Here is a 23,094-nt window from a genome sequence, read left to right as displayed (position 1 = left end):
GAGTATCCCCAGAGTATCCCTGGAATATCCCTGGAGTATCCCTGGAATTTTATCCCAGAGTATCCCTGGAGTATCCCCAGAGTAACTCCTGAGTATCCCTGGAGTATTTTTGGGATAAATCCCTTCCCTGCCCCTGATTTTCCTCCATTTGTCCCCAAAATTCCCCCCAAAAATGAGAATTTTGGGGATTTCTCCCGGGTTTTCCCTGAGATTCACCCCCGAATCCCATCCAAAATGAGAATTTCGGGATGGATTCCCCATTTTCCCCAAAATTGCTCCCAAAATCCCATCAAAAATGAGAATTTCGGGATTTTCCCTGGGTTTTCCCCGTCATTCCCCCCTAAAATTCCATAAAAAATGAGATTTTTGGGATTTTTCCCTGGGTTTTCCCCGGGATTCCCCCCAAAATCCCATCCGAAATGAGAAATTTGGGATGGATTCCCACTTTCCCCCAAGATCTCCCCCAAAAATGAGGATTTTGGGATTGATTCCCTGTTTCCCCCAAAATCTCCCCCAAAATCCCATCATAGAAGAGAATTTCAGGATTTCTCCAGGGTTTTCCCTGGGATTCCCCCCAAAATCCCATCCAGAGTGAGAATTTTGGGATGGATTCCCCCTTTTCCCCAAAATTCCCCCCAAAATCCCATCCAGAGTGAGAATTTTGGGATGGATTCCCCCTTTTCCCTGCAATTCCCTCCAAAATCCCATCCAGAATGAGAATTTTGGGATTTCTCCCCCACAAACCCAACCCAAATGGGAATTTTGGGATTTCCCCCGGGTTTTCTCTGGAACAGAGCAGGAAAAGGAGCTCGGACCTGGGAATTTTGGGGGATTTGGGGGAATTTGGGGCGTTTTTGGGAATTTGGGAGTGACGCCGCCTCTGCTCGCAGGGGACATGGACGATGAGGACGGGCGGTGCCTGTTAGACGTCATCTGGTGAGTCCGGAACATGCCCGGGAAATTCCCGGGAAACGGCCCAAAAAAGCCGGAAATTGCCCCAAAAAACGGCAGGAAATGGTTAAAAAAAAAAAGGACGGGAAATGGTTCCAAAAAAAGGCAAGAATTGGCCCAAAAAAAGGGTGGAAATGGCCCGAAAAAGGAGGAAAATGAATCAAAAAAGGTGGGAAGTGGTTCCGAAAAAAGGCGGAAATGGACCAAAAAAAAAGTTGGAAATGGGTCCCAAGAAAAGGCGGGAAATGGTCAAAAAAAAAGCGGAAATGGCCCAAAAAAAAAGGCAGGAAATGGTTCAAAAAAAGCGGGAGATGGCCCAAAAAAAGGGCAGGAAATGGTTCAAAAAAAAGGATGGGAAATGGCCCAAAAAGGTGGGAAATTACCCCAAAAAAAAGGCAGGAAATGGTTCAAATAAAAAGGTGGGAAATGGCCCAAAATAGGCTGGAAATAGTTCCAAAAAAAAAGGCAGGAAATGGCCCAAAAAAGGAGAAAAATGGCCTCAAAAAAAGCCAGGGAATGACCCCAAAATAGGCTGGAAATGGTTCCAAAAAAGGCAGGGAATTACCCCCAAAAAAAGTGGAAAATGGCCCAAAAAAACAGGTGGGGAAGTGGTTCCAAAAAGGAGGAAAATGGCCCAGAAAAGGGCGAGAAATGACCCAAAAAAAGGCAGGAAATGGTTCCAAAAAAAGGAAAAATTTTTGTGGGAAATGGCCCCAAAAAAAGGAGGGAAATGACCAAAAAAAGGAGGAAATTGGCCCCAAAATCCGGGAATTTGGTCCCCAGGGCTGCGGGATCGCCGGGGTTTTCCCGGATTTTCCGGGATTTTCCCGGAATTCCCTCCCTGAGCCTCCTCTCCCTGTTTCCCCAGCGATCCGCAGGCCCTGAACGATTTCCTCCATGGATCCGAGAAGGTGAGAGCCCAAAAATCCCCATTTTCCCCATTTTTCCCATTTTCCCCCATTATTTCCTCATTATTTCCCCCACTTTTCCCATTTCCCCCCATTATTTCCTCATTATTTCCCCCACTTTTCCCATTTCCCCCATTATTTCCTCATTATTTCCCCCACTTTTCCCATTTCCCCCCATTATTTCCCATTTCCCCCATAATTTTCCCTTTTTCCCCCATCGATTTTCCCTTATTTTTCCCATTATTTCCCCCCTTTCCCATTTTTTCCCATTTTTCCCCTCCCCATTTCCCCCGATAATTTCCCCTTTTTTCCCATTTTCCCATTATTTCCCCATTATTCCCCATTTTCCCCTAACAATTTCCCCATTTTTCCCCATTTCCCCCATTATTTCCATATTTTTCCCATTTCCCGTTTTTCCCATTTTTTCCCCATTTTTCCCATTATTTCCCCATTTTCCCCCAATAATTTTCCCGTTTCTCCCATTATTTCCCCATTTTCCTCATTTTCCCCCAATAATTTTCCCGTTTCTCCCATTATTTCCCCATTTTTCCCCGATATTTTCCCCTGATAATTTCCCCATTTTCCCCATTATTTCCCCCGTAATTTTCCCATTATTTCCCCATTTCCCCCCATAATTCCCCCATGATTCCCCCATGATTTCCCCATAATTTCCCCATTATTTTCCCATTTTCCCCATTTTTTCCCCATTTTTCCCATTATTTCCCCGATAATTTCCCCGTTTCTCCCATTATTTCCCCATTTTTCCCCGATATTTTCCCCTGATAATTTCCCCCATAATTTTCCCATTATTTCCCCATTTCCCCCCATAATTCCCCATGATTTCCCCATAATTTCCCCATTATTTTCCCATTTTCCCCATTATTTCCCCATTTTTCCCCGATATTTTCCCCTGATAATTTCCCCCGTAATTTTCCCATTATTTCCCCATTTTCCCCATTTTTTCCCCATTTTCCCCATTTTTTCCCATTATTTCCCCATTTTTCCCCGATATTTTCCCCCGATATTTTCCCCTGATAATTTCCCCGATAATTTTCCCATTATTTCCCCATAATTCCCCCATAATTCCCCCATAATTCTCCCATAATTCCCCCATGATTCCCCCATAATTTCCCCATTATTTTCCCAATTTTCCCCATTTTTCCCCAAATTTGGCTGCCCGTTCCGTTGCAGATCGACAGCGACGACCTCCTGGAGCACTCGGGCGACGCCGCCAGCGCCTTCTTCGAGGGAGCCGCGGTGAGTCCCGGCATTCCCGGAATTCCAGGAATTCCCGGAACTCCCGGAATTCCCGGAATTCCCGGAATTCCGGCCCGGCAGCGCGGCACTTGGGAAAAGGGGCAAAGCGCCTCCAAATCCCCTCAGCGGCAGAAAAAGCTCATTTTCCCTGGGCGTTTCCCTATTTTCTTCCCGTTTTTCCCGTTCTTTTCCCATTTTTTCCATTTTTTTCCCCATTTTTTTCCCCATTCTTCCCATTCTTTTTCCCATTTTTCTTCCCATTTTTCCCATTCTTTTTCCCATTCTTTTTTTCATTTTTTTCCTTTTTTTCCCCATCCTTTTTCCCATTTCCCCCATTCTTTTCCCCATTCCTTTTCCCACTTTTCTTCCCATTTTTCCCATCTTCCCCCATTTTTTCCCATCCTTTTTCCCATTTTCCCCCATTTTTTCCCATTCTTTCTCCCATTTCCCCCATTCCTTTTCCCGTTCTTTTTCCCATTCTTTTTCCCATTTTTCCTATTTTTTTCCCCATTTTTTCCATGCTTTTTCCCATTTTTTCCCATTTATTTCCCCATTTTTTCCTCATTCTTTTTCCCCTTTTTCCCACCTTTTTTCCCATTCTTTTTCCCATTTTCCCTCCATTTTTTGGAACGCTTTTTCCCATTTTTCCCATTATTTCCCCATTTTTTCCCCATTTTCTCCCTTCTTTTTCTCATTCTTTTACCCATTATTTTCCAATTTTTCCCATTCTTTTTCCCATTTTTTTCCATGCTCCATTGGGCTCCATTGGGTTCCGTTGAGCACCCTTGGGTTCCATTGGGTTCCCTTGGATTTCATTGGGCTCCATTGGGTTCCGTTGGGTTCCGTTGAGCACCCTTGGGTTCCATTGGGTTCCCTTGGATTTCATTGGGCTCCATTGGATTCTGTTGGGTTCCGTTGAGCACCCTTGGGTTCCATTGCGTTCTCTTGGGTTCCGTTGGGTTCCGTTGACCTCCATTGGTTTCCATTGGGTTCCGTTGGGTTCTGTTGCATTTTCTTGGGTTCCCTTGGGTTCCGTTGACCTCCATTGGTTTCCATTGGGTTCCATTGGGTTCTGTTGACCTCCATTGGTTTCCATTGGGTTCCGTTGGGTTCTGTTGAGCTCCATTGGTTTCCGTTGAGCTCCCTTGGGTTCCATTGGTTTCCATTGGTTTCCGTTGGGTTCCATTGGGTTCTGTTGAGTTTTGTTGGGTTCTGTTGGGTTCCATTGGGTTCTGCTGAGCTCCCTTGGTTTCCATTGGGTTCTGTTGAGTTTTGTTGGGTTCTGTTGGGTTCCATTGAGCTCCGTTGAGCTCCCTTGGGTTCCATTGGTTTCCATTGGTTTCCATTGGGTTCTGTTGAGTTTTGTTGGGTTCTGTTGGGTTCCATTGGGTTCTGTTGAGCTCCCTTGGTTTCCGTTGGGTTCCATTGAGTTCCGCTGGGTTCCGCTAATCTCCTTGGTGCCCCCCATCCCCCCTGACCCCCCATCCCCCCTGACTCGTTCCCCGTCGCCGCAGCTCCACGGGCAGGAGGCGGCCGGGAACCCCCTGAGCGCCGAGCCCAGCCAGCCGGCGGCCGGCGTGGACCTGGACTTCCTGGAGGATGACATCCTGGGCTCGCCGGGCGGCGCCGGCGCGGGCGCCGAGCAGCCGTGCGACATCCTGCAGCAGAGCCTGCAGGAGGCCAACATCACCGAGCAGACGCTGGAGGCCGAGGCCGAGCTGGACCTGGGCTCCTTCCAGCTGCCGGCGCTGCAGCCGGTGGTGCAGGCGGCCGACGGCGCGCCGCAGATCTTCCCCGGCGCCGCCGCCGCCGCCGCCGACCTGCTGGGGCTGCAGCCGCCCGCCGTGCTGGCGCCGCAGGCCTTGGTGCAGCCGCCCGACGCCGTCAACAAGGCCATCAGCGTGCAGCCCTTCCTGCAGCAGGTGGGGCTGGGCAACGTCACCATCCAGCCGCTGCCCAACCTGCCCGGCCTGCCCAACGGCAGCCCCGGCGGCGCGCTGGGGCTGGGCCCCATCCAGGTGGTGGGCCAGCAGGTGATGGCCATCAACCAGCCGGCGGCGCCGCAGCTGCTGGCCAAGCCGGCGCCCGTGGCGGCCGTGGGCGGCTACATCGCCCAGCCCGACGCGGCGGCGGCGGCGGCGGCGCAGGGAGCCGGCTTGGTGATCCAGAAGAGCCTCCCGGCGGCCGTGGCCACGGCGGCGCTGAACGGCGGCTCGGTGTTCGGCGGCGTGTCGGCGGCGTCGGCGCAGCCGCTGGCGGTGGCCTCGGGCCCGGGCGGTTCCCTGGTGCCGGCGCCCAACGTCATCATCCACCGCACGCCCACGCCCATCCAGCCCAAGCCGGCCGGCGTGCTGCAGCAGAAGCTCTACCAGATCACGCCCAAGCCCTTCGCGCCCGGCGGCGCGCTGGCGCTGCCCGGCGAGGCGCCCGCCAAGGCGCAGCAGAACTTGGCCTTCGTGGCCGGCAAGGCGGCGCCCAACGTGGTGCTCCAAGGCTTCCCGCCCAACGTCTTCAAGCCGCCGCCGCCGCAGCCGCCGGCGCTGGGCAAGTCCATGAGCGTGCACGTGCTCAACCAGGGCGGCTCCATCGTCATCCCGGCGCAGCCCTTCCAGGGCCAGAACCAGTTCCTGCTGCCCGGCGCCTCGGCCGTGCCGCTGCCGCAGCCGCTCTCGGCGCTGCCGGCCGGCGTGGGCGGCCCGCTGCTGCCGGCCACGGGCCCGGCGCACATCATCGCCGGCCAGGGCGCCGGCGCGCAGCTGCTGGCCAATCCGGCGCTGCCGGCGCAGCTGCTCAACCAGAACCTGGCGGGCCAGCTCAACCTGGGCCCGGTGCTGGCGGCGCCGGGCGCGCCGGGCGCGGCGCACATCCTGTCGGCGGCGCCCATCCAGCTGCAGCCGGGCCAGGTGGCGCCGCCGGCGCTCTTCCAGATGCCGGTGTCGCTGGCCGGGCCGCTGCCCAGCCCCGGCTCGGCGCCGCCGGCGCCGGCGCCCACCGTCATCCAGGGCGTGACGCTGGCCGGCCCGGTGGCCATGCTCAACGCCGGCGAGGGGCTCGGCGCCGCCGCCGCCGGCCCCGCGGCCGCCGGCAGCCCCGGGCAGGCCGAGCCCGGGCCCGGCGCCGCCGCCCCGGCGCAGCCCAGCCCCGGCCTGGCCGCCAGCCCCGAGAAGATCCTGCTGGGAACGGCGGCGCCGGCGCTGGGCCAGGACGGCGTGCCCGTGTTCCTGCAGCAGGTGAGGCGCCCGGAACGCCGGGATTGGGGGGCCGGGGTTCGGGAATGCCGGATTTGGGGAGCCGGGGTTCGGGATTTGGGGAGCTGGGGTTCCGGAATGCCGGGATTGGGGGGCCGGGGTTCGGGAATGCCGGATTTGGGAGCCGGGGTTCCGGAATGCCGGGATTGGGGGGCCGGGGTTCCGGAATGCCGGGATTGGGGGAGCTGGAGTTCCGGAATGCCGGGATTGGGGGGCCGGGGTTCGGGATTTGGGGATTGGGGGGCCGGGGTTCCGGAATGCCGGGATTTGGGGGCCGGGGTTCCGGAATGCCGGGATTGGGGAGCTGGGGTTCCGGAATGCCGGGATTGGGGAGCCAGGGTTCGGGATTGGGGATTTGGGGAGCCGGGGTTCCGGAACGCCGGGATTGGGGGGGCCGGGGTTCCGGAATGCCGGGATTTGGGGAGCCGGGGTTCAGGAATGCCGGGATTTGGGGAGCCGGGGTTCCGGAACGCCGGGATTGGGGGGGCCGGGGTTCCGGAATGCTGGGATTTGGGGGGCCAGGGTTCGGGATTTGGGGATTTGGGGAGCCGGGATTCCGGAATGCCGGGATTTGGGGTTCTGGGATTCGAGATTTGCGGATTTCGGGGTGCTGGGATTCAGGAATTGCCAGGATTTGGGGATTTGGGGTGCTGGGATTCAGGAATTGCCGGGATTTGGGGATTTGGGGATTTGGGGATTTCGGGGATTTATGGGATTTGGGAAATTGGATCCAGGGGTGGAAAGCGGGATCTAGGCTTGGAGAATTGGGAGCTAGTCATGGAAAAATGGAATCCAGACCTGGAAAATGGGATCCAGGGGTGGGAAATCAGGATCCAGGCTTGGAAAATCGGCATCCAGGGCTGGAAAAATGGGATCCAGACATGGAAATTGGGTTCTGGAGCGGGGAAATTGGGATCCAGGGGTGGAAATTCGGGATCCAGGGGTGGAAATTTGGGATCCAGGGATGGAAATTGGGATCCAGTCATGGAAAATTGGGATCCAGGGGTGGAAATTTGGGATCTGGGATCTGCTCCTGGCCCCGATTCCCCCGAATCGTGCCTGGATCCGCTTTTCCCGCCGGATCCTCTGGAATTCCCAGAATTCCCAATCCTTTCTGCCCCGTCTGGGAGTTCTCCCTGAATTCCCGGAATTCCCAATCCTTTCTGCCCCGGTTTCCCTCCAGAATTCCTGGAATTCCCGGCCCTCGCCCCGCTCGCTTGGCGCTCACTAACCCCCGCCGCTGCCGCGCCCCAAAATCCCGGAATTCCCCCAAATCCTCGGGATCCCCGGGAATCCGGGGGGGGGAGGGAGGGAGGGCGGATTCACCCCAGGATTGGAGTGAAAATCCAGGGATTGAAAATCCGGAATCAAAATCAGGGATCAAAATCCAGGGATTGAAAATCCAGAGATCCAAAATCCAGGGATCAAAATCCAGGGATTGAAAATCCAGGAATTCAAATTCCAGGGATCAAAATCCAGAGATTCAAAATCCAGGGATCAAAATCCAGGGATTGAAAATTCAGAGATCCAAAATCCAGGGATCACAATCCAGGGATTGAAAATCCAGAGATCCAAAATCCAGGGATTGAAAATCCGGAATCAAAATCAGGGATTTGAAATCCAGGGTCCAGGGATTCAAAATCCCGGGATCGAAAGTCCGGGAATCAAAATCCAGGGATTGAAAATTCAGGAATTCAAAATCCAGGGATCAAAATCCAGGGATTGAAAATCCAGAGATCCAAAATCCAGGGATTGAAAATCCAGGGATCAAAATCCAGGGATCAAAATCCAGGAACGGGAATTTTTTTTGGGGGGGGATGAAGGATTTTTGCCATTCCCGGGGGATTTTTCCTCCTCCTGCTTCCCGAAATTCCTCGGGAATGGGAATTTGGGGGGGCTGGGGGATCCCTGGGGTTGTTTTTTCTGGAATGTTCCGTTTCAGGAACCATTTTTGGGTGGATTTTCCCATTCCTGCCTCCCAAAAATTCCTTAAAAATCGATTTGGGGCAGGATTGGGGTCCTGGGGCCATTTTTGGGTGGATTTTCCCATTCCTGCCTCCCAAAAATTCCTTGAAATTGGGATTTGGGGCAGGATTGGGGTTCCGGGCTTGTTTTTCCCGGGATATTTCTGCCCCGGAGCCGCCGTGGTGGATCCTGCCTCAGTTTCCCCGGTCCCTCCTTCCGCAGGGGCAGAACTGGGCCGGATTTGGGCCGGATTTGGGATGCGGGGGCGGCTCGGGGCCCTTCCCGAGACCCCCCCGGCTCCTGGAGGGAATTCCCGAATTCCCGACTTCCCGAGGGGCGGATTTGGGTCCAGATCCGGGGATTTTGGGGGATCCCGGCCCCGCTTCCCGCACTAACCGAGCTCTTCCTGTTCCTTCTGTTGCAGCCGAAGCTCCCGGGAGCGTCCCCGGGGGAGCCCCCGGCCCCCGTTCCCCAAATTCCCCAAATTCCCCAAATCCCCTCCCAAATCCCTTCCCAAATTCCCCAAATCCCGTCGCGGCCGCCGTCCCGGCCGCCGTCGCGGCCGCCCTCGGAGCCGTTCCCGGAGCATCCCCAGCACTCCCCGCATTCCCAGGTCTCCCAGCATTCCCAGGTCTCCCAGCATTCCCAGATTTCCCCGCATTCCCAGATTTCCCCGCATTCCCAGCCCCCGCCGCCCTTCCCGCTGCCGCTGCTGCCCCCGGAGCATCCCCGGAGCTTCCCCCTGATCCCGGCGCCGTTCCCGGCCCCGCCCAAGGCCGGCCCCGAGCGCTTCCAGCAGGTAATTCCCGGAATTCCGGAATTCCCGGGAAATCCCACAGCTTCCCAGCCATCCCTGAGCATTCACAGCACGGAAATCCCGGCGGGAGTCCCGGAAATTCCTGGGAAATCCCAGAAATTCCAATCGAAATCCCAGAAATTCCAGCGGGAAATTTCTGGGAATTCCCAAAAATCCCAGCGGAATTCCTGGGAAATCCCAAAAATCCCAGTGGAATTCCCAGGAAATCGAAAAATCCCAGCGGAATTCCCAGGAAATGCCAAAAATCCCAGTGGAATTCCCGGGAAATTCCAGAAATTCCCAACCATCCCTGAGCATTCACAGCACAGAAATCCCAGCAGGATTCCCAGAAATTCCCGGGAAATTCCAAATATTCCCAGAAATCCCCAAGTGCTTCCAGCAGGGAATTCCCAGATTTCTGGAATTCCCGGGAAATTCCAAATATTCCCAGCCATCCCTGAGCATTCACAGCACGGAAATCCCAGCAGGATTCCCGGAAATTCCTGGGAAGTTCCCAGAAATCCCTGAGCACTTCCAGCAGGGAATTCCCGGAATTCCTGGAAATTCCAGGGAAATTCCAAATATCCCAACTATCTCTGAGCATTTCCAGCACAGAAATCCCAGCGGAATTCCCAGGAAATCCCAAAAATCCCAGTGGAATTCCCAGGAAATTCCAGAAATTCCCAGCCATCCCAAACATTCCCAAGCGCTTCCAGCAGGGAATTCCCAGGAAATCCCAAAAATCCTGGCAGAATTCCCGGGAAATCCCAAATATTTCAACCATCCCGAGCGCTTCCAGCAGGGAATTCCCAGAAATCCTGGTGGAATTCTTGGGAAATCCCAAAAAATCCCAGTGGAAATCCCAAAAATCCTGGCAGAATTCCTGAAATTCCCAGCAGGAATTCCCCACATCTCCGGGGTTTGGGAATTTTTGGGGAATTTGGGATTTGGCTCCTCCTGGATTTGGGGTTTTTTGGGGCCATTTTTTGGGGATTTGGGGATTCCGGGTCCGTTCCTGACGTTTTCGGGGATTTTGGGGCCGTTCTTTCGGGATTTGGGAATTCCGTGTCCGTTTTTTGGGGATTTGGGAATTCCGTGTCCGTTTTTTGGGGATTTGGGGTTTTTGGGTCCGTTTTTTGGGGATTTGGGAATTCCGTGTCCGTTTTTTGGGGATTTGGGAATTCCGTGTCCCTTTTTTGGGGATTTGGGGTTTTTGGGTCCGTTTTTTGGGGATTTGGGAATTCCGTGTCCGGTGCTGAGCTCTCCGGGGTTTTTGGGGCCGTTCTTTCGGGATTTGGGGTTTTTGGGTCCGTTTTTTGGGGATTTGGGAATTCCGTGTCCGTTTTTCGGGATTGGGAATTCCGTGTCCGTTTTTCGGGATTGGGAATTCCGTGTCCGGTGCTGACCTCTCCGGGGTTTTTGGGTCCATTTTTTGGGATTTGGGAATTCCGTGTCCGTTTTTCGGGATTGGGAATTCCGTGCCCGGTGCTGACCTCTCCGGGGTTTTTGGGTCCATTTTTCGGGATTGGGAATTCCGTGTCCGTTTTTTGGGGATTTGGGGATTCCGTGTCCGTTTTTCGGGATTGGGAATTCCGTGCCCGGTGCTGACCTCTCCGGGGTTTTTGGGTCCATTTTTCGGGATTGGGAATTCCGTGTCCGTTTTTTGGGGATTTGGGGATTCCGTGTCCGTTTTTCGGGATTGGGAATTCCGTGCCCGGTGCTGACCTCTCCGGTTCCAGGTGCCCCCGGGGCTGCTCCTGCAGCCGAAGCCGCCCCCGTCCAGCCCGGCGCCGTTCCCGGCTCCGCCCGCGCCCGGCCTGGTGCCGGCGGCTCCGGGAACGCCCGGCCCGGCCCTGGCGCCCGCCGGCGCCGCCTCAGGTGCGTGCGGGGCGCCGCGATCCCCAAATCCCCGAATCCCGAAATCCCAAAATCCCCAAATCCCCAAATCCCAAATCCCCAATCCCCGAATCCCGAAATCCCCGAATCCCCAATCCCCAAATCCCGAAATCCCCAATCCCCAAATCCTGAAATCCCCAATCCCTAAATCCCCAAATCCCCAAATCCCCAATCCCCGAATCCCGAATCCCTAAATCCCCAAATCCCCAATCCCGAAATCCCTAAATCCCGAATCCCGAAATCCTGAAATCCCCAATCCCTAAATCCCCCAATCCCCAAATCCCAAATCCCCAATCCCCGAATCCCGAAATCCTGAAATCCCCAATCCCTAAATCCCCAAATCCCCGAATCCCAAAATCCCTAAATCCCCAATCCCCAAATCCCAAAATTCCGATACCCCGAAATCCTGAAATCCCCAAATCCCCAAATCCCGAATCCCTAAATCCCCCAATCCCCAAATCCCCAATCCCTAAATCCCCAAATCCCCAATCCCCAAATACCGAATCCCCAAATCCCCAAATCCCCAATCCCAAAATCCCAAAATCCCCAAATCCCGAATCCCCAAATCCCCAATCCCCAAATCCCGAATCCCTAAATCCCCGAATCCCCAAATCCCCAATCCCCAAATCCCGAATCCCTAAATCCCCGAATCCCGAAATCCCCGAATCCCCAATCCCCAAATCCCGAATCCCGAAATCTCGAAATCCCCAATCCCCAAATCCCGAAATCCCCAAATCCCGAATCCCGAAATCCTGAAATCCCCAATCCCTAAATGCTGAAATCCCTAAATCCCGAAATCCCCAATCCCGAAATCCCGAATCCCTAAATCCTGAAATCCCCAATCCCGAAATCCCCGAATCCCCAAATCCCCAATCCCCAAATCCCGAATCCCTAAATCCTGAAATCCCCAAATCCCTAAACCTGAAATCCCGAAATCCCGAATCCCCAAATCCCCAAATCCCTAAACCTGAAATCCCTAAATCCCAAAATCCCCAATCCCCGAATCCCCAAATCCCGAAATCCCCAATCCCGAAATCCCGAATCCCTAAATCCCGAAATCCCGAATCCCTAAATCCCGAAATCCCGAATCCCGAAATCCTGAAATCCCGAAATCCTGAAATCCCTGCGCTGCCGTTCCCAATTTCCCGGTGCCATTCCCAATGGAATTCCTGGCGCCATTCCCAGTGTCCCATTGCCAGTTCCCCATTCCCAGGTTCCCATTCCGTGTCCCCATTCCCAATTTTTCCAATGGAATTTCTGGTGCCATTCCCAAGTTCCCGGTGCCATTCCCGGTTTCCCATCCCAATTTCCCGGTGCCATTCCCGGTTTCCCATCCCAATTTCCCGGTGCCATTCCCAATTTCCCATCCCGGTTTCCCGGTGCCATTCCCGGTTTCCCGGTGCCATTCTCGGTTTCCCATCCCAATTTCCCAATTTCCCATCCCAGTTTCCCGGTGCCATTCCCGGTTTCCCATCCCAATTTCCCGGTTTCCCATTCCCAGTTTCCCATCCCAATTTCCCGGTTTCCCATTCCCAATTTCCCATCCCGGTTTCCGCTCCCGCAGGTCCGGCGGCGGCGGATCCGAAGCCGTTCTCCGGCCCCGTTCCCGTTCCCGTTCCCGTTCCCGTTCCCGTTCCCGGTGGGAATCCGGCTCCGGCTCCGGGCAAGGCGGGGCCGCCCCTCCCCCCCCAGCCCGGCCAGGTGAGCGCCGCGTCCCCGGGATCGCCCACGTGTTCCCGGTTTGCCCAATTTTATCCCGGTTTTCCCAATTTAATCCCGCTTTTCCCAATTTATTCCCAATTTGCCCAATTTAATCCCGGTTTTTCCCGATTTATTCCCAATTTAATCCCGGTTTTTCCCAATTTAATCCCGGTTTTTCCCAATTTGCCCAATTTAATCCCAGTTTTTCCCAATTTATTCCCAATTTGCCCAATTTAATCCTGGTTTTTCCCAATTTATTCCCAATTTGCCCAATTTAATCCTGGTTTTTCCCAATTTATTCCCAATTTGCCCAATTTAATCCTGGTTTTCCCAATTTAATCCCTGTTTTCCCAATTTATTCCCAATTTGCCCAATTTAATCCCGCTTTTTCACTATTTATTCCCAATTTGCCCAATTTAATCCCATTTATTCCCAATTTATTCCCAATTTGCCCAATTTAATCCCGGGTTTTCCCAATTTATTCCCAATTTATTCTCAATTTGCCCAATTTAATCCCGGTTTTTCCCGATATTTTCCCAATTTAATCCCGGTTTTTCCCAATTTAATCCCGGTTTTTCCCAATTTATTCCAAATTTATTCTCAATTTGCCCAATTTAATCCCGGTTTTTCCCGATATTTTCCCAATTTAATCCCGGTTTTTCCCAATTTAATCCCGGTTTTTCCCAATTTATTCCAAATTTATTCCCAATTTGCCCAATTTAATCCTGGTTTTTCCCAATTTATTCCCAATTTATTCCCAATTTGCCCAATTTAATCCCGGTTTTTCCCAATTTATTCCCAATTTATTCCCAATTTGCCCAATTTAATCCCGGTTTTTCCCAATTTATTCCAAATTTATTCCCAATTTGCCCAATTTAATCCCGGTTTTTCCCAATTTATTCCCAATTTATTCCCAATTTGCCCAATATAATCCCGCTTTTTCATGAGTTATTCCTAATTTGCCCAATTTAATCCCATTTTTTCCCAATTTATTCCCAATTTGCCCAATTTAATCCCGCTTTTTCACGATTTATACCAGTTTTTCCCAATTTAATCCCTTTTTCCCAGTTTCTTTCCAATTTTCCCAATTTAATTCCGTTTTTCCCAATTTATTTCCAATTTTCTGAATTTAATCCCAGGTTTTCCCAATTTATTTCCAATTTTTCCCAATTTATTTCCATTTTTCCCAATTTAATCCTGGTTTTTCCCAATTTATTCCAAATTTTCCCAATTTAATCCCATTTTTTCCCAATTTATTTCAAATTTTCCCAATTTATTTTCATTTTTCCCAATTTATTTCCATTTCTCCCAATTTAATCCTGTTTTTTCCCAATTTATTCCCAATTTTCCCTATTTAATCCCGGCTTTTCTGGATTTATTTCCAATTTTCCCAATTTATTTCAGTTTTTCCCAATTTACTTCCAATTTTCCCAATTTATTCCCAATCTTTCCCAAATTATTTGCAATTTTCCCAATTTATTTCCAATTTTCCCAATTTATTTCCATTTTTCCTATTTATTTCTGTTTTTCCCAGTTCGTTTCCAATTTTTCCCAACTAAATTCCTAAGTTTTCCCAATTTAATTCGGTTTTTCCCCAATTTTCTCTGTTAATTTTCCAGCTTTCCCAATTTTCCCCATTTTTTTCCATTTTGTCCCATTTCTTTCCCATTTTCCCCAATTTTTTTCCATTTTTCCAAATCCTTTCCCATTTCCCCCCACTTTTCCCTGATTTTTCCCTGTCCTTTCCCATTTTCCCCCGTTTTTCCCCATTTTTTGTTACTTTTTTCCCGTTTTCCCACTTTTTTTCCCGTTTTTCCGCAGGCGAAGCCGGGCGGGATCAAGGCCCCCCCCCAACCCCCGGGGGGGGGGAAGGGCCCCCAGGCCCCGCCCACGGTGAGTCCCAAAATCCCCGGAATTCGCCCCAAAACCTGGGAATTGTCCCAAAATCCCTGGAATTCGCCCCAAAATCCCCAGAATTCGCCCCAAAATCCCCGGAATTCGCCCCAAAACCTGGGAATTCGCCCCAAAACCTGGGAATTGTCCCAAAATCCCCGGAATTCGCCCCAAAACCCGGGAATTATCCCAAAATCCCTGGAATTCGCCCCAAAATCCCCGGAATTCGCCCCAAAATTCCCCGGAATTTGCCCCAAAACCTGGGAATTGTCCCAAAATCCCCGTAATTTGCCCCAAAATCCCTGGAATTTGCCCCAAAATCTGGGAATTCCCCCCAAAATCCCCGGAATGCGCCTCAAAATCTGGGAATTGTCCCAAAATCCTGGGAATTTGCCCCAAAATCTGGGAATTGTCCCAAAACCTGGGAATTCACCCGAAAATCTGGGAATTCGCCCCAAAATCTGGGAATTCACCCAAAAAACTGGGAATTCACCCGAAAATCTGGGAATTCACCCCAACATCTGGGATTTGCCCCCAAAACGTGGGAATTGCCCAAAATCCCGGGGTTTTCCCCCAAAATGTGGGAATTGTCCCACAATCCAAGGAATTCACCCCAAATCCCGGTTTTTCCCCCCGAACCGCGGGATTTGCCCGAATTCCCGGTTTTTCACCCCAAACCGCGGGATTTGCCCGAATTCCCGGTTTTTCACCCCAAACCGCGGGATTTGCCCGAATTCCCGGTTTTTCCCCCCCAAACCGCGGGATTTGCCCGAATTCCCGGTTTTTCACCCCAAACCGCGGGATTTGCCCGAATTCCCGGTTTTTCACCCCGAACCGCGGGATTTGCCCGAATTCCCGGTTTTTCACCCCAAACTGCGGGATTTGCCCGAATTCCCGGTTTTTCACCCCAAACCGCGGGATTTGCCCGATTTCCCGGTTTTTCACCCCAAACCGCGGGATTTGCCCGAATTCCCGGGTTTTCACCCCAACCCGCGCTGTCTCCGCAGCTGGAGCCGAAGGCGCCGCTGCTGCAGCCCAGCAAGGAGGCCTGGTAAGGACGGGGATTTCTGACAAAAACGGCGATTTCGGGCACGTTCGCGACAAAAATGGCAATTTTGGTCCTGTTTGGGAAAAAAATGGGAATTTTGGCCATGATTGTGCCAAAAATGGGGAATTTTGGCCGTGTTGGTGCTAAAAATAGGGAATTTGGCCATGTTTGTGAAAAAAAATGGGGAATTTTGGCCGAATTTCTGCCAAAAATGGGTAATTTTGGCCATGATTGTGCCAAAAAATGGGGAATTTTGGCCGTGTTTGTGCTAAAAATGGGTAATTTGGCCATGTTTATGAAAAAATGGGGAACTTTGGCCGAATTTCTGCCAAAAATGGGTAATTTTGGCCGAATTTCTGCCAAAAATGGGAATTTTGGCTATGTTTGTGAAAAAAATGGGGAATTTTGGCTGAATTTCTGCCAAAAATGGGGAATTTTGGCCATGATTGTGCCAAAAATGGGAATTTTGGCCACGTTTGTGAAAAAAAATGGGAATTTTGGCCACGTTTGTGCCAAAAATGGGAATTTTGGCCGTGTTTGTGCCAAAAATGGGATTTTGGCCGTGTTTGTGCCAAAAATGGGATTTTGGCCATGTTTTTGCCAAAAGTGGGAATTTTGTCCATGTTTGAACCAAAAATGGGGATTTTTCTCCAGTTTTGCCCCAAAAATATTTGGTTTTGCCCTAAAACCGTTGATTTCTCTCCATTTTGCCCAAACCCTCAGTTTTTCACCCCAAACCCATTGATTTTTCCCAAATCTGCTGTTTCTCCCCCCAAACCCGTGGGGTTTTTTTTTCCCAATTTTTCCGTTTCTGCCCCCAAAGGGTTGATTTTTCCCAAATCTGCCGTTTTTCACCCCAAACCCGTGCTGTTTTCCCAGCCTGCTGGAGCAGCTGCACCGGCACCAGGGCGCGGTTATTGTTCCCAAATCTGCCGTTTCTCCCCCCAAACCCGTGGGGTTTTTTTGCCCAATCCCCTGGTTTCTGCCCCCAAAGGGTTGATTTTTCCCAAATTTCCCATTTTTCACCCCAAACCCTGTTTCATTCGCAGCCTGCTGGAGCAGCTGCACCGGCACCAGGGCGCGGTTATTGTTCCCAAATTTGCCGTTTTTCACCCCAAACCCGTGGGGGTTTTTTTGCCCAATTTTTCTGTTTCTGCCCCCAAAGGGTTGATTTTTCCCAAATTTCCCGTTTTTCACCCCAAACCCTGTTTCCTTCGCAGCCTGCTGGAGCAGCTGCACCGGCACCAGGGCGCGGTGCTGCACCCGGAGCCGCGGGCGCCGTTCCGCTCGCTGGGCGACGCGCTGCGCCGCCTGCTGCCCTACCACGTGTACCAGGGTGTGCTGCCCGGCCGCGCCGACTGCCAGCGCGGTACGGAATATACCGGGATATACCGGGATATATCGGGATATCGGGATATCGGGATATATCGGGATATATCGGGATATATCGGGATATATCGGGATTGGGGATTGGGGATTGGGGATTGGGGTACCGGGGCTGCCCTACCACGTGTACCAGGGCGTGCTGCCCGGCCGCGCCGACTGCCAGCGCGGTACGGAATATACCGGGATGGACCGGGATATATCGGGATATACCGGGATATATCGGGATATATCGGGATATCGGGATAACGGGATAATGGGATAACGGGATATTGGGATAATCGGCTATTGGGATAACGGGATATTGGGATAATGGGATAACGAGATAATGGGATAACAGGATAACGGGATAACGGGATAATGCGATATTGGGATAATGGGATAATGGGATAACATGATAACGGGATAATGGGATATTGGGATAATGTGGTAATGGGATATTGACATATTGGGAAAATGGGAAAATGGGATAATGGGATATTGGGATATTGGGATATTGGGATATCGGGATAATGGGATAATGGGATAATGTGGTAATGGGATATTGAGATATTGGGATAATGGGATATTGGGATATTGGGATATCGGGATATTGGGATATTGGGATATCGGGATATCGGGATATTGGGATAATGGGATATCGGGATTTTGGGATAATGGGATATCGGGATATCGGGATATTGGGATTTTAGGATAATGGGATAATGGGATAACAGGATAACGGAGATAATGGGATAACATGATAACGGGAGCACTGGGAGAAGGGAGAACGTTGGAATAACGAGGCCTTTCCTCTGCTTCCCCTTCCTTCACATCCCCATTCCCAAATCCCGCAAATCCCCCAAATCCCAACTCCCACACCCCGAATCCCCAAATCCCGAATCCCCAAATCCCGAATCCCCAAATCCCAAATGCCGAATCCCCAAATCCCGAATCCCCAAATCCCGAATCCCCAAATCCCAAATCCCCAAAATCCCGAATCCCCAAATCCCGAATCCCCAAATCCCAAAATCCCGAATCCCCAAATCCCGAATCCCCAAATCCCGAATCCCCAAATCCCGAATCCCCAAATCCCGACCCGGCAGTGGACGAGGAGTTCGAGGCGGTGTCGGAGCAGCTCCTGCGCCGCACCCGGGCCATGCTCAACAAGTACCGGCTGCTGCTGCTCGAGGAGTCGCGGGTGAGCCCCGCGCCCCAAAATACCCAAATCCCTCCCAGATCCCCCAAAATACTCCCAAATACCCCCAAATCCCCCCCAAATCCCCCAAGATCCCTCCAAATCCCCCCAAATCCCCGGGATCCCCCCCAGATCACCCCCAGGATCCCCCAAATCCCTCGGGATCACTCCGGATTACCCAAAATCCCCTAAATTCCCCCCAAATCCCTCTGGGATCACCCCCAAATCCCCCCAAATTCCCCCCAAATCCCCCCAGATCCCCCTGGGATCACCCCCAGGATCCCCCAAATCCCCCCAGGATCCCCCAAGTCCCCCCGGATCACTCCCAGGATCCCCCAAATCCCCCCAAATCCCCCGGGATCCCCCAAATTCCCCCGGGATCCCCCCGAATCCCCCGGGATCCCCCCAAATCCCCCCAAACCCCCCGGGATCCCCCAAATCCCCCGGGATCCCCCCAAATCCCCCCCAAATTCCCCCCAAATCCCCCCGGGATCCCCCAAACCCCCCGGGATCCCCTCGAATCCCCCCCAAATTCCCCCCAAATCCCCCCGGGATCCCCCAAACCCCCCGGGATCCCCTCGAATCCCCCCAAATTCCCCCGGGATCCCCCAAATCCCCTTAATTTCCCCCCAAATCCCCCGGGATCCCCCCAAATCCCCCCCAAATCCCCCCCAAATCCCCCCCAAATCCCCCGGGATCCCCCCGAATCCCCCAGGATCCCCCCAGATCCCCCCGAATCCCCCCCAAATTCCCCCCGAATCCCCCCAAATCCCCCGGGATCCCCCCAAATCCCCCCAAATTCCCCCCAAATCCCCCGGGATCCCCCCAAATCCCCCGGGATCCCCCAAATCCCCCGAATCCCCCCGAATCCCCCCGAATCCCCCGAATCCCCGGGATCCCGGATCCCGGCCGGCGGATCCTTGCCGAGCCCGTGCCGTGCCCGCAGCGCGCCAGCCCCTCGGCCGAGATGGTGATGATCGACCGCATCTTCATCCAGGAGGAGAAGACGGCGCTGGCGCTCGACCGGCAGCTGGCCCGCGAGCGGCCCGGTGCGCCCCGGGAATACCGGGAGTGGGGAGGGAGCGCCGGGAATCCCGGGAGTGGGGTGGGAATACCGGGAGTGGGGAGGGAATACCGGGAATACCGGGAGTGGGGTGGGAATACCGGGAATACCGGGAGTGGGGAGGGAATACCGGGAATACCGGGAGTGGGGTGGGAATACCGGGAGTGCCGGGAGTGGGGAGGGAACACCGGGAATACTGGGAGTGGGGAGGGAGTGCCGGGAATACCGGGAGTGGGGAGGGAACGCCGGGAATGGGGTGGGAATACCGGGAGTGCCGGGAATACTGGGAGTGGGGAGGGAATACCGGGAATACCGGGAGTGGGGAGGGAATACCGGGAGTGGGGAGGGAACGCCGGGAATGGGGTGGGAATACCGGGAGTGCCGGGAATACTGGGAGTGGGGAGGGAATACCAGGAATACCGGGAGTGGGGTGGGAATACCGGGAATCCCGGGAGTGGGGTGGGAATACCGGGAATACCGGGAGTGGGGTGGGAATGCCAGGAATCCCGGGAGTGGGGAGGGAATACCGGGAGTGGGGTGGGAACGCCGGGAGTGCCGGGAGACGGGGTGGGAATACCGGGAATGGGGTGGGAATACCGGGAGTGCCGGGAGATGGGGTGGGAACGCCGGGAATACCGGGAGACGGGGTGGGAACGCCAGGAAGGCCGGGAAATGGGGTGGGAATACCGGGAAACCAAGAGGGAGCGCCGGGAGTGGCGGGAGATGGGGTGGGAATGCTAGGAATACTGGGAATGGGGTGGGAATTCCGGGAATGGGGTGGGAATGCCGGGAATGGGGTGGGAATACTGGGAATGGGGTGGGAATACCGGGAAATGGGGTGGGAATACCGGGAAATGGGGTGGGAATACCAGGAAACAGGCTGGGAATGCCGGGAATACCGGGAGATGGGGAGGGATCAACGGGAATGGGGTGGGAATGCCAGGAAATGGAGAGGGAATCCCGGGAGTGGGGTGGGAACGCCGGGAGGGCCGGGAGACGGGGTGGGAATACCGGGAAATGGGGTGGGAATACCGGGAATGGGGTGGGAATACCGGGAATGGGGTGGGAATACCGGGAATGGGGTGGGAATGCCGGGAATACCGGGGAATGGGGTGGGAATACCGGGAATGGGGTGGGAATACCGGGAATGGGGTGGGAATACCGGGAATGGGGTGGGAATGCCGGGAATACCGGGGAATGGGGTGGGAATACCGGGAATGGGGTGGGAATGCCGGGAATGGGGTGGGAATACCGGGAATGGGGTGGGAATGCCGGGAATGGGGTGGGAATGCCGGGAATGGGGTGGGAATGCCAGGAAATGGAGAGGGAATCCTGGGAAACAGGAAGGGAATCCCGGGAAAATGGCAGGAACAGGGCTGGGAATCCCGGGAATGGGGTGGAAATCCTGGGAAACGGGGCAGGAATCCCAGTGGGAATGGGGTGGAATTCTCAGGGTTTGGGGTGGAATTCCCAGGGTTTTGGGATGGGATTCCTGTGATTTGGGACAGAATTCCTGGGGTTTGGGACCTGTCAAACTCCCATGAAAACACCGAGGGTCAATCAAAGGTTAATTAAGGGTTGATCACAGGTTAATTAAGGGTCGATCAAAGGTTACTTAAGGGTCGATCAAAGGTTAATTAAGGGTTGATCAAAGGTTATTTAAGGGTCAATCAAAGGTTAATTAAGGGTCTATCAAAGGTTACTTAAGGGTCCATCAAAGATTAATTAAGGGTCAATCAAAGGTTAATTAAGGGTCGATCAAAGGTTAATTAAGGGTCGATCAAAGGTTACTTAAGGGTTGATCACAGGTTATTTAAGGGTCAATCAAAGGTTACTTGAGGGTCAATCAAAGGTTAATTAAGGGTCTATCAAAGGTTATTTAAGGGTCAATCAAAGGTTAATTAAGGGTTGATCAAAGGTTATTTAAGGGTCGATCAAAGGTTAATTAAGGGTCAATCAAAGGGGTCAGTCAAGGGTCAGTCAGCCCCGTGGGAAAAGGGGCGGGGCCGAAAGCCAATTGCCGCCATCGACATGCAAATGAGCTCTAATTAACCCTCCTCTCCTTTCCCTTGCAGACGAATACGTCTCCTCGTCCTCCTCGTCCTCGTCCCGCTCCCACGCCCTCCCCCCTTCCTCCTCCTCCTCCTCCTCCTCCTCGCTGCCCCTCCCCCAGCCCTCCCCCGCCCCTCCCCCGCCCGCCCCTCCCCCCCCGGCGCCCCCCAAGCTGCTGATCAAGCACGGGGGGGGCTCGCCCAGCGTCACCTGGCTGGGGGACCCCCGGGGGGGAGGGGACCCCCGGGGGGGAGGGGAGCCCCGGGGCGGGGGAGGGGAGCCCGAGGAGGCGCTGCCGTCGCGCAGCCGCCCGCCCATGAAGACGTACGAGGCGCGCAGCCGCATCGGCCTCAAGCTCAAGATCAAGCAGGAGGCCGGGCTCAGCAAGGTGATCCACAACACGGCGCTGGACCCGCCGGGGATCCCGCCCGGGAGCGCCGGGAGCGCCGGGAGCGCCGGCGCGGCGGCGCCGGCGGCGCAGCTCAACGGATCCCTGGAGAAGAAAGCGCCGGCGGCGCCGCTGCCCAAGGCCGGCGCCGCGCCGTGCCGGCTGCCGCTGAGGAAGAGCTACCGGGAGATCGGCCGCGAGATCAACCGCGAGATCGACCGCGAGATCGACCGGCAGCACCGGGAGGCGAGCCGGGAGGCGAGCCGGGAGACGCCGCAGCCGCGGGAGGCGGCGGCGCGCTCGGAGCGCCGGCCGGCGATCGCGGCGCTGCGCCGGGAGCCGGGAGCCGCCGGGAGGATCCGGCCCGGGAAAGGTCCCCCCGAGGAGCCGTCGGACGGCGAGGAGGAGGAGGAGGAGGAGGACGAGGATGAGGAGGACGAGGACGAGGAGGAGGAGGAGGAGGAGGAGGAGGAGGAGGAGGAGGGCGGCGCGGCCGAGCCGCCGTGGGCCGGCAAGCGGCGGCGCGCCGAGGCGGCCGAGGTGGACGCGGCGTCGTTCAGCAGCGAGAGCCCGCGGGACGACTCGCTGAGCGAGCACCTGCAGAGCGCCATCGACAGCATCCTCAACCTGCAGCAGCCGCGCGGCGCCGCACCGGCACCGGCACCGGCACCGGCAGCGGCAGCGGCGGCGCCCTGCGCGGGGCCACCGCGCCGCGCCGAGCCCCTCCTGCCCCCCCCCAGCCACAACGGCGGCCTCGGCGCCGCCCGGACGTGCACCAGATGACGGCGGCGGGGCGGCGGCTGGGAGACCGGGAACGCAGGCCGGGAACGCGCCGGGAACGCGCCGGGAACGGGAGAGCCCGCGGCGGATCCAACACCGGGAACGAGCACCGGAAATGGACACCAGGAACGGACACCGGGAACGGACACCGGGACACCGGGAACGGGCACCGGGACACCGGGAACGGGCACCGGGAACGGGCACCGGGAACACACCGGGACACCGGGAACGGGCACCAGGAACAGACACCGGGAACGGGCACCGGGAACGGGATCGGGAACAGCCCCGGGACGCCAGGATCAGAACAGGACACCGGGAACGCACCGGGATCGGAACGGAACACCGGGATTGGGAGACACAGATCGGATCGGGACACCGGGACTGGGACACCGAGACCGGGATACCGGGATTGGGAACGGGACGCCGGGATCAGACCGGGATACCGGGATTGGGAACGGGACGCCGGGATCAGACCGGGACACCGGGATCAAACCGGGAATGGGAATGGGAACGGAGCAGGACCAGGATCGAGAACAGGAACCGGGATTGGGGAGAGCAGCGGGAATTCGGGAATGCGGGATGGGAAAT

At 54.8% G+C, this 23,094-nt stretch overlaps 1 protein-coding gene across 1 annotated transcript; it reads left to right on the top strand.

The window, feature by feature from the left end:
- On the top strand, positions 1-22,623 carry BICRA (BRD4 interacting chromatin remodeling complex associated protein). The gene is made up of 13 exons (XM_077789121.1): positions 1-936; positions 1,820-1,862; positions 3,051-3,116; positions 4,631-6,190; positions 6,251-6,346; positions 10,865-11,003; positions 12,586-12,641; positions 14,544-14,615; positions 15,623-15,666; positions 16,884-17,032; positions 18,132-18,226; positions 19,170-19,272; positions 21,362-22,623. The coding sequence occupies exons 1-13, from the start codon at positions 896-898 to the stop codon at positions 22,507-22,509; spliced, it is 3,612 nt and encodes a 1,203-aa protein (XP_077645247.1). The 5' UTR covers positions 1-895; the 3' UTR covers positions 22,510-22,623.
- The last annotated feature ends 471 nt before the right edge of the window (positions 22,624-23,094 follow it).

Source organism: Lonchura striata, chromosome 31, assembly GCF_046129695.1.
Source record: "Lonchura striata isolate bLonStr1 chromosome 31, bLonStr1.mat, whole genome shotgun sequence".
In the NCBI taxonomy this organism is placed as follows: Eukaryota; Metazoa; Chordata; class Aves; order Passeriformes; family Estrildidae; genus Lonchura; species Lonchura striata.
This window is presented reverse-complemented; position numbering and strand designations above follow the sequence as displayed.

Excerpts from the sequence above, each read along its gene's own strand:
- BICRA (XM_077789121.1), top strand. The coding sequence starts at position 896 with ATGGACGATGAGGACGGGCGGTGCCTGTTAGACGTCATCTG. Across the intron at positions 937-1,819 it reads TGCCTGTTAGACGTCATCTG|CGATCCGCAGGCCCTGAACG; the intron begins GTGAGTCCGGAA and ends CTGTTTCCCCAG. Across the intron at positions 17,033-18,131 it reads CCGCGCCGACTGCCAGCGCG|TGGACGAGGAGTTCGAGGCG; the intron begins GTACGGAATATA and ends CCGACCCGGCAG.